The sequence below is a fragment of the Ochotona curzoniae genome, unplaced genomic scaffold (assembly GCF_017591425.1).
Source record: "Ochotona curzoniae isolate NIBS_2020 unplaced genomic scaffold, NIBS_Ocur_1.0 scaffold_2453, whole genome shotgun sequence".
Classification (NCBI taxonomy): domain Eukaryota; kingdom Metazoa; phylum Chordata; class Mammalia; order Lagomorpha; family Ochotonidae; genus Ochotona; species Ochotona curzoniae.
In genome coordinates this window covers 4,614,336-4,632,237 of record NW_024467094.1, presented here as the reverse complement: position 1 = coordinate 4,632,237, position 17,902 = coordinate 4,614,336, and the positions used below count along the sequence as shown (strand labels likewise).

General features: G+C 45.2%; 1 protein-coding gene across 1 annotated transcript in view; it reads left to right on the top strand.

Annotated features, from left to right (window-relative positions):
- Nucleotides 1-17,902, top strand: part of DNAH9 (dynein axonemal heavy chain 9) — a 283,503-nt gene that overhangs the window by 118,633 nt on the left and 146,968 nt on the right. Inside the window, exons 29-32 of the mRNA XM_041000388.1 lie at nt 5,402-5,559; nt 8,661-8,799; nt 11,138-11,425; nt 15,530-15,740. Of these exons, the coding sequence (XP_040856322.1) occupies nt 5,402-5,559; nt 8,661-8,799; nt 11,138-11,425; nt 15,530-15,740 (796 nt within the window). The remainder of the gene's footprint in view (nt 1-5,401; nt 5,560-8,660; nt 8,800-11,137; nt 11,426-15,529; nt 15,741-17,902) is intronic.

Genomic DNA, 17,902 nt, shown 5'->3' with positions numbered 1-17,902 from the left:
TGGAACAGAAAAGGCAAGTTAGAGGGGAGTGGAGAAAAAAAAAAAAAAAAGAAAAAGTCAGGGATGGGGGAGGGTGAAGACAACTCAGCGCAGGGCTGGCCCAGGAACGCCCCAGAGCATCATGATCTGGCAGAGGCAGCACGATTTCAGCCCTTCACTGAGTGAGCCAGATGTATGGCCATCTCCTGAATGGGAAGATACAGGGACAGCACCTTCTGTGATTACCAGTTCCCAGCCTAGGAGGGAGAGGATCCTATTCTCCAGCAGGAAACCCAGCGCCTAGGGTCAGACAAGTGCACGGCTTTGTACCGATGATCTGCCCAAACAGAATCTCTGCCATCACAACTCCCCAGTCAGTGCCTGTGCTCTTGCAAAGCTGTACACCACGATTGTGGGAGAGGATCGGGAGAGGAGGAAAGTACAGTCTACTCCAAAAGACTTTGGTTCCATTAGGAGCTGGGTATTGGTATTGAGTAAAAGCATTCCACACCTGCATCCCAGAGCCCAGAGGGAGACTATCAAATCAGGAAAACATTCTCGAGGACTGCCTTAGTTCATTTGCTGTTGCGATCACACAAGAACCAACACTGGGCGGTTTAGAAACAGCAGAGGTTTGTATAGCCTCACTCTTCTGGAGCCTGGGAAGTTCAAAATCAGGTGGCAGCCCCTGGTACAGGTCTCAGGCTGCCTGACACCATGAAGGGAAGTGGAAGGGCAAGAACGTGCATGGGAGACAACAACAGGGCAGCCTCGATTTAGAAGACGGCTCTCACAGTAACTGGGCCAGTCCCAGAAGAGCAACTACTTGCTCTCAGATTCATTTGCTCAGTGCTGAAGAAAAGCATGTATCCTTCTTAGCAACTTGACTACTCCTCACCTCCCAACAGTGCCACACGCCAGATTTCAACACTGCTTTTTAGAAGGAACTCACCATATTCAACGTGTAGATAGGATTATACGCATTGTTTTCATATCCCAAGACTCCCAAGTTCATGGAGTCCTGGTTCATGTGTGGGCTCCAGGGACAAGACTCCAGGCCAGGTGGAACAGACAGACGTGGAGAACTCAGGCTCATCTGAAGGAGCAAGGTCTGTGTGCAGCCACGAATCAGATCACCCAGGCATGAGCGGCAATCTAAGAATGGACTAGAGCGTCTTGTTTCTCAGACTTTAGCACATACTGGAATCATCTGGAGGGCTGAAAACATACCTTGCAAGACTCACATCTGTAGAATTTCTGACTGAGTCAGTCCATGAGGAAATAAGAATTTGCAGGTATCAGTTTCTAGTTGATGGTGGTCCTACTCTGAGAACCACTGCTTTGGGGTAAAGTGTTTTATTCTGAGTATTAGTGGCATTTGGGGCACAGATCAAGCTCTCCTGTACCTTGTAGGATGTTGAGCAGTGTCCTTGGCTACTACCCACTGCATGCCTACAGCAACATCCCTGAATTAAATAACAAAAGTGCCTCCAGACACTTCCAGGTATCCTATCAAGTGGGGGCGGGGGGGGGCATGCAAAACTGCCCCCAGCTGAAAACCCTGGTTTTTACATAACTTTGCACTCTTTCACACCGAAAACATCTTCTATGTGGAAGTAGTATCTCTAAATTGCTCTTTCAAAGATTTATTTAGTTACAGTTTAAATCCAATCATAATTCTTTCATTACAAGCATGTACTTTGCATAGTGTCCAGCATCTTATTGTCCAGATAAATCCAACAGTTTCTTGGGGAGACCATCTCTGGTCTGAAGGCAGAGCTGGCAGAATATTGCCCCGACCCATTAAAAACCACAACATAACTTTAACAATGGTTTACAACCTTATGGAGTTAACTGACGTGGTATTGAGTGACCAATATGATTAAAAAATGCAAGTTCTTAACCACATCCTGTGATTACTTCATTGACATTTCAATTTTAGTATATACACAACTGGCTGCTATACACCTTAAAATGGCTATAGGGTACTATTCAGCTGTCTCATGTCTATTTTCATTTTTTGTATTTAGTAGTTTGTAGTGTTGAAGCATGATTTTTACTGAGCTTGGTGGATTTCGGGATAGTCCATGCTGGCTTATAACTCTAGCAAGGTATTTGTCAACAGTTGAGGCACAGAATAGTTTTAGGAGGGGTGTGCAGAGAAATCTTCAATACCTTGGTGAGGAGTAACTTATCTTTGTGTCCTACCTAGTAAGGTATATGTGAGTCCAAGCTGAACGTTTCCTGTCTAGTACTGAGCTTTCCTTGTTGTTCTCTGTCTATCTAATCTAACTTTCTTTTTGATGGGGGAAGGGAGAAACTACCCTGATGGTCTTTGCAAGAGAGGGTGGGGATCCAAAGTTGGAACTAGGTAAGGACCAGAGAAAGTTGCTCTCCCGATTCCCGAAGGAAGTTTACTGTTCTGTTTCTGCGGAGGGTTCCGCTCAGGGTTCCTGGCTATTGTTCTGATGACGTTGGCTCCTGCGAGGAAGGATTTGGGCTTCGTCCATCCCATGTGGGAGAGCCACCTGCAATAAGGTGGAGGAATCCACCAAGGCGGGAGGGTATAGTAGGGGGTGGGTTAATCCCAGAGCCTGTGAAACTGTGTCGTAAAATCAAATGTAATTTAAAAAAATTTATTTAGTTGCAAGTCTAGAATGATAGAGACAGAAGAAGAGAAAGAGATCCTCCATCCACTGGTTCATTCTCCAAATAGCTTCAATGGTTTGGACTAGTCCCGGTGAAATCAGGCACAAGGAATTGTAATCACATCTCCCACCGGGGTGGCAGGAATCCCCACTGTTTCCCCAGGTGCATCAGCAGGGTGTTGGCTCAGAAGTGGAATGGCTGGGACTTGAACCAGCACTTGTGCTATGCTGGCTTTGCAAGCAGCAGTTAAGTACAAACGCTGTAGCACAGAACTCCTGTATCTCTAAATTGTAACATGATTATTTTCAGAGCAAAGAAAAATGCTAAGAGAACATATGTATCTGATGGGAACTTGCTGGAATGCAATCGGCATAGCACGTGTTGTGGTCCCAGATTGCCTGGTTTTAAACTCAGTCTGTCCCACTGGCCAAGTGACTGCATATCTGCTTTGAAAATATCTTTAACAAATGAATATTAGCAGAGAAATAATGCCCCGGTGGTTGAGGTATGCCTGGCAGGCTTAGCTGTCAGTCATTCTGGCCTACCCCCATGCGCAACTCCACTTGCCTGGGCTCTTGTTTAATCCACGCTTTCCCAATCCACCTGCTTCTCCACTGCTGCCGACTAAAGCACCTCTGGACTTTTCCAGACCCGGAACATCATCAAGGCTCTTCAACCCTGATTTCTGATACAATCCAACACATTTTTCCAAGACCCTGCTGCTAAAACCATGTAGAAATCCCAGCAGCCAAATGTCTCCTGCCTCGTACATGCCAAGCCAGCAAAACACCCACGCATACCCATGCTCAGATACCAACTACAACCTCCAGCCTGTACAGCACTCCCCATCTAGGGACCCTCTACAGAGTTTTACACAAAAGCACAGATGCCTTTATTCTGAGAGCGTGTGATAAATTCTTGCTGAGCATGAGGTGTTGCAAGAGAGAATGCTGAGTAAGAGAAACAGCAGAGGCGGGGCAGGGTGGAGGGGAAGGTAGGGGTAGATTCCTGGCTCTTGCCTTGGCCTTCATACAATGGTAGCAGAGAAACTTGGAAATGCTAATGAAATGTGCTTCCCCACTCCCCCGTACCCTGACAAGGCTAGTATGCTGAATATTTTATATACCAGAGGACTGGGGGCAAAGAGGAGAAGCAGCCTTGATCAGTGGTACAGCATCAAGACACTGAGGGGACACACAACAGAGCTGGGTCCCCACTGGCCCAGGACCAGCAGCACTCGATGGATTTGTCCAGCATGCTGGGTGGGTGCTGCAGAGCGCTTCTGCCAGGGGGACATTGATATTCTGCACATAGAAGAGACGTTTCAGTCTCACACTAATTGCTCTGAGCTCAGATGCGTTCAATCATTAGAGCTTCGCTTTGAGAAGGGCGCTGAATCCTAATGGTAAAACTGTCACGCACCCTGGCAAACTCTCCCTTCCAGGCACTAGAGACAGCCTTGCTCAGTGGAGGATAATGCAGCTGTGTCTGTCAGTCTCTCTCTCTCTCTCTCTCTCTCTTTGTCTCTCTCTCTCTCTCTCTTTCTCTCTGTCACACACACGCATCCCTGAAGCCCTGTCCCCAAGTAATTCATCTGTTTTTGGCTCTGTTGTAGGTGACTCATATATGCCTGGTCCTAACTCTCAGGCTTTGCTGCTGAGGCACCTGGGAGACCAGGAACTCCCAGAGATGCTCTGGAACCTGATTGAACAAGTCTGAGTGTTGGTCTTTCTTCTTTCTCTTCCTGTCGTAGGTCATTTCAGCACGTGTCTCTTAAGTACTGGGTGTGAAAACTGAGTGGCTGCTTTTCAGTTCTGTGTGTCTTTTCATGTGCAGCAGAACATAAATCTGGCCAGACCTAGTGTCAGCTTGGCTTCAGACAGCATTTTAGAAAAAATCAAGTCTGGTTAGAAAGGCACTCGCAACCCTTTGAGGGGTCTCAATCTGTCCCATCATGGCCATGATGGATTTTGCTGCTCTTCACCATGGCTCAGAGACTGTATACATAAAGGGACCATCCTTTGCCCTGACACTGTAATCAGACTGCATTCTGGAAGATGTGGTTAGGGTTGTAGCTTGCAAGGGTCTAAACCAAGACCAGGACTACCACTCAACAACAAAGAATGACATCAGCAGTTCTCGTATGTGTTGCTAGCTTCTAGCACTTTCTGTGCACTGAGCTTTTTACAGACCCAACTGCCTTTCAGCCTTAAGACAAGCCCAGAAAATAGGTTTGGGCACTCTCACTATTGTATGGCTGGTTAGGTGCGTGGGCTCTGAAATCCACTGGACTGGATTCACACCCCACTGGTAGCTATATGACAGAGTAAAGCTGCCATATTTTGCCATGTTGCGTTCTCATACAGAAATGGGTCCAGGGTGGAGGAGTGGGTAGTGAGATTAAGGGGCAGGGTGAGGTACAAAAAAGTTCACAGAGTGCTCAAAGGGGTGCCTGACTTGTGGTCCGCACTAATGCATGCTGAATGATGGCTGCAGAGGGAACCTCCTTTCTGAGAAAATGAAACACCTATTTTACTGTTGACTGCCGTCCTCACAGCCCCAGGGTCTCATGTAGGGAAGTAAAGAGCTAGATTTCTTTCTGACACTCACTCAGTGCCCATCAGCAGTGGCCCAGGGTATGGCCATGCCTCTCCTTCAGCAAAGGAACCACAGAACTGTTGCCTAGGCTGAGTATAGGCAGGGGTTCCCAGCTTCCTGTGGGGCCTGACCACAGGAATACAGGATAATTCTTTCCCCCTGATTGCTTCACCAGGTCAAAAGTATCCAAGATGCAATTAGAGACAAGAAGCAGCGGTTCAACTTCCTCGGGGAAGAGATTAGCCTGGATCCATCCGTGGGCATCTTCATCACCATGAACCCAGGCTATGCGGGCCGCACGGAGCTGCCTGAGAACCTCAAGGCACTCTTCAGGTGAGCATTGGATGAGCTCTGACCCACAGCAGGGTTCCCAAAGGGAAGTTTCTTCTGCTCTTTATGTGACATATAAGAGAAAATTGTGAGAATTTACATGAGACTTGGTTATGATTCTTCCTCTCTCTCTCTTTCTCTCTCTCTCTGTCTTGCTTTCTTTCTTTTGAATAGTCAAAGTTACACAGAGTGGGAGAAAGACTGAGAGATCTTCTTTGAAAGCTGTTTTACACCCAGGATAGCCACAACAGCTGGAGCTGGGCCTGGCCAAAGCCGGGAGCCAAGAACTTCATTCAGGTCTCCTACATGGGTGGCAGGGTCCCAAGCACTTGTGCCATCTTGCACTGCTTCTCTCAGGCTGTTAGAAGGGAGCTGAAGCAGAAGCAGAATAACCAGGACACAAACCAGTATCCATATGAGATGCTAGTCTATTAGGCAGCTGCATTACCAGCTATGCCACAATGCCATCCCTAAAAAGAGATTTTTGAAAACCACCTGTCATGCCATTATGAGTAAAATGATTCCTTGCTCATGTTTCATTGTTTATATGCATAGTTAAAACCCATACATTTGTCATCTGTACCCAGCTATGTCTTGCTTTGTTTTTCACTTTAGTCCCATCAACATATTATCCTAAATATTTTCTTCTATTAGATATTCTTAATAAATCTCATTTCATGGCTGCATATTTTTCTATCAAGTACATGGTCCACGATGTAATTAACTAGTCCCCACAAATAAATATTAAGACCGTTTCTAACATTTAGAATAAATTCATGCATAATACTATAATGTACATCTTTGTATATAAATCTTTTTTTCTGTATGCATGATTATTTTATTTGGCTAGCTTCCCAGAAGCAGAATTACTGAGTTAACGGGTAAGAACATTTTTTTAAGGCTCTCGATACACATTGCCAAATTGCTTTCTAAAAAGAGTAGTACCAAATTACACTCTTAGTAGCAATGCGTTAGAACACCTCTTTTATTTCACCCTCGTCACCCGTGAATATTGCTATGTTTTTAACTCTTCTTTATTTTGATAAAACACAAGTGCATTTTCTAGCAGGAGCTGGAGTCTGCATTCTATTTTCAGAAAAGTGCAGTGGTCCCCAACACAGAGAAGACTAAAAGGATGCTCCGTGGTTTCTGATTTTCTGCTTACTGAGCTACTATCCAGGAGAGCTACGACAAAGCTGGTGGTCTCATTTGAGCACTGACAGACCAAGTGCTCTCTGTGTTGGGGAGGCTGCCAACACTTCCTTGAGTTTTCAGAAGCCTAGTCCTTCACACTATTAAAAGTTGATGAGTTCATATTATTTGAAAGAGAAAGACAGGTCTCCCCTCTGCTAGTTCACCTCCCCAAAAGTCAGGAACTGGAAACTCAACCAGCTCTCCCATGTGGGGGAGCCAACACGTGTGCACACTTGAGTCATCTCTGCTGCCCAGGGCCACAAACGGTTGCATTGTTTGCTGTTTGTTTATGACATATTTAAAAAAAAAAAAAACTTTATGTGACAAAAGATAAAGGCAGAATTATTCCTTTCATGTGCTGTTTTTTTTTTTTTTAACTCCCATGGAATATTTTTTTTTTGTCTTTTCGAGCTGCTATAATGAAATGCTACAGGTTGAATGACTGAACAAACAGTGTAGCTTTATTTCCCCCAGTGTGTGATGGCTGTAAGTCCGAGACCAGGGAGGAGGTCTCTTCTGGTCACAGGTGGATGGATGACTTGCCACTCTGCTGTCATGTAGCGGAAGGAACAGCTCACTCCAGACTCTTCCTTCCAGGGCACAAATCCCAATCCTGAGACCTCCACCCTCACGCTAATCATCCCCGCAAGGTACCACTTCCAAACACCATCACCTCGGGGATTAGGATTTCAACATCTGAAGGATTTCAAATGTAGGTGGCAGGATGGAAACACGCAGTTCCTAGCAGCCCATAATGGATCCGTAGTCAGAAGTTGGAAGAAAACCAGAAAACTATTTTTTAACTTTTCATTTATTTGTATGGGAAAGACAGATATACAGAGAGGATGAGAGACAGAGAGGAAGAACTTTCATCCAATGATTCACTTCCCAAGTGACCACAACAGCCTGAGCTGAGCCGACCCAAAGTCAGGAGCCCGAAGCATCTTCCAGGTCTCCCACGCGGGTGCAAGGTCCCAAAGCTTTGGGCCGTCCTCAACTGCTTTCCGGGCCACAGGCAGGGAGCTGGAAGGGAAGCGGGGCTGCCGGGATTAGAACCGGTGCCCATATGGGATCCCGGGCGTGCAAGGTGAGGACCTTAACCACTGCGCCATGGCGCCGGGCCCTGGGGTGAAAATAACTTTAAGAATATGTTTCGGCTGCTCCTTTGAATGCAAAGTAAAATATTTCAAACAAATGGTATAATTGAATGAAATGATTTGAAAATTTTCTATGGGCATAGGGAAAATGTAATTAAAGAAATGTAACAACCTTTAGTTACTGTTGCATGCCTAACCAATTGATTTCAAAATGCCTAATTTTATAGTCCAATGTTTCTAATGCCAAAGGGGAGAAAATTACAGTAAATCACTGTTTAGAGACAGAACATTACTTCTGTATTTTGCATCAAGGTGGATTTAATGGATACCTGCTTTAGACCTTAGCAAGAGAAACTTGCATGTGTGCAAGAACAAATCAGTGCAGAAGCGGCCTGGGGATTCTAAGTTTGGAGGAGACACACATCTGAGGATGAAGACCAGAGAGACTCTCGGTGCTTTTTCAGCATTCAGTTCTTCAGTCTTTGCCTTCAATCTATACTTCACCATTTGCTTTAATAATCCATGCCTTATTTGAGGTATGCTGGACTCAAGTTACAAGACCTGAGTCACAGCCCCAACTCTGCCACTATCTGCTAAGATCACTTTGGGTGAGAGAATTCACCTCCTTTATTTTCGTAACCCGCTCATTACATTAAAATTCTTAGGTGAAATAATTTGCTGAGTGTCTTCCATTTGTTTTTGCAGGTTCAGATGCGTTCTTGTGTTTTCAGCCAGGGTCTCCTGTCTTAAAATCCCTCCCCCACCAACTCTGTGTCTGAGACACTATCTCGGGCTCTGTCTCCTTTTTCACAGGCCCTGTGCAATGGTTATTCCAGACTTCGAGTTGATTTGTGAAATCATGCTGGTAGCAGAAGGATTCGTTGAAGCCCGGGTGTTAGCTAGAAAGTTCATCACTCTCTACAAGTTGTGCAAAGAGCTTCTCTCCAAACAGGTAAGATCTATAGGGAAGGCCAGGTGACCGGATACTACGTACCAGCCTCAGCTTTGAAAGGATGTGGGGCCAATTGGCTTCTTATGGAAACCTATTTGAATTTTCTCATAGAGATCAGTTATGCCCATGGGCATATTGAAAGCTCTAAGAACTTCTACAGTAATGACTCATGTTCATTTTTGAAAAGTTTCATTTTTCTTTTAGTTATCTGAAATGGAAAAAAAAAAAGATCTTCCATCCATTTGATCACTCCCCCAAATGATCGCAACAGTTGAGCCAAGGGCCTGGAACTCAATCCAGCTCTCCCACATGAGTGGCAGAAATTCGAGTATTGATTCATCACCTATCTTCCCTCAGAGTACATCTTTGTAGGAAGCTGAAATCAGAAACGGAGCCAATACTTGACCCCAGGGCACTCTGAGAAACGTTGCAGGTATTCTAAGTAATATCTTACCACTGTGCCAAACGACCAACCCCAATTTTGTTCCTCGACTCTACATGTTTCAGAATTGTCTAGCCACAGCTCTCCATTCCAAATAGAATACTTAGCATCATCTGACAGGCATCCTTATCCCATGAGAAGCATTGCAGTAGTCAACAAAAGTTCCTGGGTGAAGGAATAATTCTCTCCCAAGGGACATGAGCTGGGGAGAGGGTTGGGAAGAGAGTAGCTTGCTCCTTAGATCTCATTGCTCATATTTCTGATCACCTTAGGTGTGGCTTTTGCCTAAAGGCAGATATACTCATGAGGAATAAAACCTTAGTGAGAACATGACTTGGGATAGAGGATGTCTTCATGGCAAAGGCAGCATGGGCTATCCCCAAGGAGTTTCACTTTCCCCTTGGGGTTATCTGAATTTGATCACTTCTACTGCCTGGGCTTCTCTCAGCCCTATGCAGTTGATATTCAAGAGAGAGAATGGTATACTGTCTTCCTATTTCCCTGCTCATCACATTTAGGGTCTCACCACCACTCAGTTCTGGCCAGTGACTCCTGCTCCTACAGCCCAATCTCAAAGCTTGCTTTGGAGTTCTCACCCTGTGTATTCCCATCTGCTGATTCACTCCCAAATTGCCCACAATGGCCAAAGGCAAGAGCCAGGAACCCAATAGACGTCTACCACATGGGTGACAGGGACCCAAGTATTTGAAATATGACCCACTGCCTCCTAGGTGTGCCCCAGGAGTCGCACCCAGACACTGTCTTGTAGAACATGGACCTCCTACTCTGGCAGCTTAATCATGGTCACCCCAAGGGCCAGCACCATAGCATGGAGGACTGAGCTACCATCTGTAGTGCCAGCTGTCCATATGTGTATGGGATCAAGTCCCAGCCACTCCACTTCATATCCAGCTCCCTGCCAATATACCAAGGAAAGCAGTGGAAGATGACCCAAGTGTATGCCTAGTATACATGTGAGAGATCCGAGTGAAGCTCTGAGCTCCTGGTTCTGCCTTGGCCCAGCTCTAGCCATTCGAACCACAAGGTAGAAGATTCTCTCTCTCTCTTTCTCTCTTTCTTTCCCCTCCATCTCTGTAACTGGCTTTCAATTTTAAAAAGATTTTTAAATGTCCACTCCTTCAAGGGTGACAGTTTGATCCACAACTCAGGTATAGCCACCATGTCCTTTGACCCCACTGGTACACTAAGCTTTTCCTCTGTGGCATTTATCACAGCTCTTGTTAAGTAAGCTGCTGCAAAGCAAGTACAGAGCTGCCTAAGCATGCGTAAGTTCAAAGTGCATGCTCTGAATCACAAACTCCCCTCTCCCCGGCTACCCCAACAATTGTGCCATTGTAAAAATGGAAGCTAGCAGTTCGATCCACTCTCCCCTGACCTCTACTTGTGACCAGTATCAATGAGCTCCACTTCTGATAAAACCTTCTTTCAGGAATTTGAAAAAAAAAAAAAAAAAGCTTTCCCATAGCTTGAAGCCCTGCAGGGTTGAGCGTGTAAGAAACAGCCTGTACCTATAGCATCTCTAAGAGCTCATAGAGCACTCTCCCTGACAACTCTCCACTTTCCCACCCCCCAAAAAATGTACAGGTGCAGCCAGAAAGGTCTGCGAATGGTTTCATTTCATCCTCTGGGCACCCAGTCCCTTGTGTATCTGTGCCTGACCTGTTCTCACCATAGCCGGAAAAGTAACTTTCAGACCAGAGACTGGAATTCTGGGACCCTGATTCTCTAAGTCATCAGCCCTTCCCCATGGCCCTCACCTGGGCTTTGGAAGTGACCTGACACTGACTCCACAGCTGTACTGTGCAGCCCCTGCCCCCAGCACGTGGCATTGTGCATCCCAGCAGCTTTGGTCTAACTGGTATCAACTACCCACAGGATCACTACGACTGGGGCCTTCGGGCCATCAAGTCAGTGCTGGTGGTGGCAGGGTCCCTGAAGCGAGGGGACCCTGACCGGCCTGAGGACCAAGTCCTGATGCGCTCCCTGCGTGACTTCAACATCCCCAAAATCGTGACGGACGACATGCCCGTGTTCATGGGACTGATCGGGGACCTCTTTCCTGCCCTGGACGTCCCGCGCCGGAGAGACTTCCAGTTTGAAGCTTTGGTGAGAAAGGCGGTGGTGGAACTGAAGCTCCAGGCTGAGGAGAACTTTGTGCTCAAGGTACTTGAGGGTGGCCCTCCCTAGATTTCTCTCTTTGTTAAGTTCTTGAACCAGGGACCTAGCCCTCAATCAAGGGCTGCTTTAGAGGCACAGCAAGGGGTCTACCCGGTAGTTACTCATGTCAACAGCCCTTTCTTAGGGGTGCATGGTATGAAATGCTTTCTTAGGGGTGCACGGTAGGAAACGCCAAAGGTGGAGGAGCCCCTGCTGTCTGGGAACTTGTGATCTCACAGGGAAATGAAGCAAACACCCCCCTGCCCTGTGGAGTGAACCCCTTCACACACACACACACACAGCAGTGTGGCAGGGCTGAGGCGCAGAAGCCGTGTTGGTGCAGGTACCATTTCGCTGAGTGTGTGAAAATTTTGAAGTGGTCTCCAGGAAGTAATTATTTTCAAATTTTTCATTAGCTGCACATGTTTATAGGGCACATATCACATTTTATATATCTGAATACATATAGATATACGTATGAATACGATGTGTCATGATCAGATCAATGTCATTGCAACAGCCAACACCCAAGAACTGCAACATTTCTTTGTGTTGAGAACATTCAAATACATTAGAATCATGGGTGGATTAAAGCCCCTTTGCCTGAGGGCCAGCCACCTACTCACTGACGCTCAAAAGACAAAAACAAAGGCCGAATTCAAACCAAGTCTATAGAGCTTCAACTCAATCCTATCCTGGAAAGACACCTGCAAGACCAGCAGCATAGAATACCGGCAAGATGGCTCGATGCCTTATCCTCTACCTACAAGAGCCAGGATCATATAGAGGCACCAGTTTGTATTCCAGCTGCTCCACATCCTATGCAATTCCCTACTTGTGGCTTGGGAAAGCAATTGAGGATGACCCAAAGCCTTGGGACTCCACACCCATGTGGGAGACAGAAATACAGCTCCTGGCTCCTGACTTCAGATCATCTCAGCTCTGGCCATTGTGGCCTCTTGGGGAGTGAACCAATAGATGAAAGATCTCTCTGTCTCTCCTCCTCTCTGTAAATCTGACTTTCCAATAAAAATAAATAACTCTTTAAAAAAAACATAAAGAGTAAGGTGAAAGTCTTTATGTATTTTAGTTAACTTCCAGGTTAGGGCACTGTAATGGTTATGATTATAACCAGCTTAACTGAGCCATGATATGCCCAGGCAGGTCGTCACTTATTATCCTGGGTTTGTCTGTGAGGGTAGTACAGAGTTTCAGTTGGGATGGATAAGTTCTGATGATCTATTAAGTGGAATACAGACTTCACTTAACAGTGATATATACTTGAAAACTCCAAAGAGGGGTGGACATTTGAAGCACAGTAAGAGTGTCTGGGTTCAGGTTCCAGCTTTGCTTCCAGTGTCAGCTTCTTACTAGTGCACACCCTGGAGACAAAAGCTAATGGCTCAAGTACTTGCATCCCTGCCACCCATGTGGGAGCCCTAGATTGAGTTCCAGTTTCCTGGCTTTCGTTGACTCAGCCCCAGATATTGTGGGCCTCCAGGGAGTAAACCAAAGAACAGAGAACAGATTTTTTTTCTTCCTTTCTTCCTTCCTCCCTCCCTCTCTCTCTCTCTTTCTTTTTCTCTGTTTTTTTCTCTCTGTGTCTCTGCCTCTGTGCTTGTGTGTGCCACAATCTTTCAAATGAATTAATTAATTTCGAAAAGGAAAATTGCTCAGAGAAAAGATATTAAACGCTCATACCATCCAAAAATGATAAATATATGAGGTAATGAATATGCTAATAACTTTGATTTAATCATCTCATAGTGTATTCATATATCAAAACATCAGTTTCTGCACCATAAATACATACCATTTTTTATGTGTTGATTACATCTTAATTGAGTTGGCTAAGAGGAAAAAAAGGAACGAGTTCCACTACTGGCTCTGAATAATAGCAATAGCAATGCCTTGGGTGCAAAAGAAGAAACACCAATGCAATGAAAACTAAACACCAATCAATAGTACAGAAAATCATTTTGCCACAACCAAAGCTAATTATCTTCCCCTAAAATTAACTTACTAGCTTTAACTTGCTACCTTCATGTTGAATTAGGGCTAAGGTTCTTCTCCAAATTTGTTAGTTGGACACTTCTTTTTATTAGAAATATAGATTTGCAGAGAGAAGGAGAGACAGCGAGACAGATCTTATATCCACTGGCCCTCTCCCCAAGTGGCCACAATCGCCAGAGCTGAGCCAATCCAAAACCAGGAGCCAGGAAGTTCTTTCCGGGTCTCCCACATGGGTGCACGGTCCCAAGGCTTTCGACCATCCTCTACTCCTTCCCAGGCCACAAGCAGGGAGCTGGAAGGGAAGTGGAGCAACCGGGATTCAAACTGGCACCCATATGGTATCCTAAGCCATGCAATGTTAGGATTTAGTCACTAGACTACTATGCCAGGCCCAGTGGGACACTTCTAGCCTTCTTTTTTAAAACCTATATCACCCGATTTTTTAAAAAACATGGCCATCAATAATGATCACCTTTTAAAATCTGGAATAAGGGCCCAGTAAGATAGCCTAGTGGCTAACTAAGGTCCTCACCTAGCAAACACCAGGATCCCATATGGGCACCTGTTATAATCCTGGCAGCTCCGTTTTCCATGTAGCCTGAGAAGGTAGTCGAGGACAGCCCAAAGCCTTGGGACCCTGCACCTGTGTGGGAGACCCAGAAGAGGATCCTGGCTCCTGGCTTTGGATTGGCTCAGCTCTGACTGTTGCAGCTGCTTGGGGAGTGAATCAACAGAAGAAAGATCTTCCTCCCTGTCTCTCCTTCTCTCTGTATATCTGATTTTCCAATAAAAATACAACAAATCTGTAAAAAAAATAATCTTGAATAAATAAATGTATGAGGGGAAAATGCTTCCCATGGTCCTGTTTTCCTGGCAACAAAGTTCTGCTGCATGTTTTGCTTTTCCTTTGGTAAGAATCTCTCACTGAACAATACAAAGAAACTTGATCTATAATAATATTCAGGAGCTCAAAGGTCCTATCAAGACCTTCTCCACTGTCTATCATATTTTAAAACCCTGTTTATTCAGCACTCGGTATGTGCCAGATTCTCTGTTAGACTCTGGAAGGGAAAGATCACCAGTTGAGCTCTGCCTGTCTTCAAGGAGCTGACATTAGAATAGGGGACAGGAAGAGTAACCATTGCAATATTGTGCGGTGCTTTGATGTAGGCTATGGATCCGTGACCCCTACCTTGGATCCAACGCTTCCTGAAGGGGCATGGGGTTTAGCCATAGAAAGGCAGGAGAGAGGGTAGGTTCTGAATAGATGATACAGTTTGCTCAAAGGCAAAAACCCAGACATGAGCTGCTGGGCTGGTGTGTGTGTGTGTGTGTGTGTGTGTGTGTGTGTGTGTTGGAGGATGAGAGGGAACACTGAGGCTGGTTTGGGTCAGGCTGGACAAGGACCATGTAAGTCAGAGAGTAGCTTTAAGGCACAGAGTGGTGACAAGGACATCACCAGATTCCCACTCTGATGTGTGCGCTCTCACAACAGTAGGGGAAGATGAGCCTGGAGAAGGGCTGGTTTCAGAATGACATGACACTCAGCCTCACCTTCTGGTCAGCCATAACCACATCAGGCTCTGCCGTACCCTGCAAGCCTCTCCCTGTTACACCTGCCTGGAACAGCTTCCCTATGCACTTTTGAAGCAAACTTATACTTATTCCTGAAGCTTCTATTCAAATGTTCCTTCAGCAGAGAAGCCATTCTTGGTGCCATTATATCTGTACAAAATCAAGCATTTCCTCCTCTCTTTGTAAATATCACAATTATGACTCTTTCTGTCCTACCTTACTCATCTGTCAACTTGATTTTTTTCTTCCCCCATCAAACTGAGACCACCTCTGGATATCTTTTACCTGGTGTACCCTCCAGCACTTAGTGACCAATAATTAGAAGAGCGAATAAATGAATACCAAAATTGCATTGTCCCATGTTATTTCATATCCTTATTCCATCCTGGGGCACTTACCCTTCCTCTCTGTCAACTTCAGGTCTTCCTTCCGGTGGCAGCCCTGCTACTGGAGTGCAGTGGGGATGCTGGAAGTGGGTGGCAAGTTCATCCCCATGGTTGGCTCTCATGGTTGTCCCCCCAGGTGATCCAGCTGGAGGAGCTCCTGGCCGTCCGGCACTCTGTGTTTGTGGTGGGCGCCGCTGGTACGGGCAAGTCTCAGGTGCTGAGGTCGCTGCACAAGACCTATCAAATCATGAGACGCCGCCCTGTCTGGACGGACCTCAACCCTAAAGCAGTCACCAACGATGAGCTCTTCGGCATCATCAACCCAGCCACGCGAGAGTGGAAAGATGGTAGGAAGGGGAATCCCACCCCCACTAGGCTAAAGTCCCTGCCGTTCTCACAGTGCCTGGGGACAGGGGAGAAGGGGTGGGCATGGATGTCATGGTATGAACTACAGAGGAGAGAACTTTGACCTGATCTGTTGGAGAGAGGGGAGAAAACAGGTGGGACTTTAAGGGAAACATCAGGCCTTCAAAATGTTCTCCTTCCTTGGAGAGCTCTGTCCACTGAAGAGCAGCAAGCAGGGCAGGACTTTGGCTGCAGCTTGATTTAAGTCCTCACCTTGAAAGTGCTGGGATCCCATATGGGTGCCGGTTCTAATCCTGGCAGCTCCACTTCCCATCCAGATCCCTGCTTGTGGCCTGGGAAAGCAGTCTAGGATGGCCCAAAACCTTGGGACCCTGTACCCATGTGGGAAACCTGGAAAGAAGTTCCTGGCTATTGGCTTCAGATTGGCACAGCACTGGCCATTGCGGTCAGGTCACTTGGGGAGTGAATCATCGGATGGAAGATCTTCCTCTCTGTCTCTCCTTTTCTGTGTGTATCTGCCTTTCCAATAAAAATAAATAAATCTTAAAAAAAAAAAAAATACCTTGCCTGGGCCAGGCTCCTGCTGATGTGAAGAGAGCCACTGCATCCCAGGAGGTTCCTCGAGCCACCTTGGCTGCTGACCCCTGTGCCCATTCAGTGCTGAGCTCAGCCTCACCTTTAAAGAACTAAGTATTCCAGAAAGGCATTGGAAAGGGTTGCCTGACTCTGGAAGAGAGAACTCCCCAGGAGCTGATAGGACCATTGTTTTCTATGGCTTCTGCAAGGAGGAGGAGACCTCCCTTCGCTCTTAACTTCTGGATGCATGATTGGTCACACCAGTCCAGTGCTCTGCATCTCTCTAGACTGGGAGCATCCATCAGGGGCCCAGATCAAGGGGCGCGGACAAGCAGCAGCTCTGATTTTTGTAACACCGTCGGTGAGATTTAGCATCTTTTTACTTCTGATTGCTAGTAACAATTGACTCTTGTAATTTTTCTTTTTTAATTTCCCTTTAGTATTTCTCATTACCCTGCAAGAGTTCACTGCCTATGAATTTCTAAGAAATATGGTTGGCTATATTTCTTGCTAATGTTTTTCCTCATTTATCACTTTTTTGTAGATCAAAATATTTCTGGTCAAATATTTCTGCACGTACATTTTTATCAAGGGTCTGTCTCATCTTCTTGGCAACTAGGATTCCTATTCAGTTTGTAGCTCTTTCAGATACCAAGATTCTACCATGAATTTGGTCAATACAGATTTTAATTACAGTAGTAGATTTTATCCACCTGAAAGCTATTTGGAGGATTAGTATAAGATAGGCTAGGCAATCAATCTTAATTCCTTCCAGATGAAAAACTGACTGTGCCTGCACCATTGGTTATGTAAGCCAACTTTTCCTAATGAATTAATAGGTGCCCCTCACTAAAATTCCAACTTAAATAATAGTTTGTCATTCATTAACATCTATATTTCTTGCATTGAGACCTGGTTTGGGCTTCTGTTCTGTTCCACTCACCTACTTTCCTAAGGCAATACTAACATCATTGTATTTCTAATTCTGTCATCATTATATAGGATATTTCAATATCGGTTGAGCTAAGTCCCACCTCAGTAGCCTCTTATGGTTTCCTTGATTTATCTCAGGCGCTTCTTCCATATTGAATGTAAGCTCAATAACACAATTCAAACTTTTAAATTCCATTGAAGTCCTATTCAGAATTTTATTAAGTTTATACATCAAATTCGGAGGGTGGGAGGAGAAAAAGAAGATGTAGTCATCATAAAACTGTATTCACCACACAAGAAAACTTCCAGGTAAATGGGATTCAGAACATTAGGAAATACAAATATAAAAGATTGTTTTAATATAGCATTTCCTTTCTGTCTCTTCTCCTCTCTGTATATCTGACTTTGTAATAAAAATAAATCTTTTATATATATATGTAGGTATTTCAGTAGGAAGCAGAAAGCAACTGTAATAATGCCTACCTACACAATGAAAAGAAAATATTTAATTAGATGACAAAATGTTTTTAAAAGTAGAAAAAATACATGGCTCCTAGCAAAATTAAAAATGAGCTCAATAGCGATATCAACGGAAAGTAGAAAGCTTGAGTTCATGAAAAAAAAATTTAAAGCT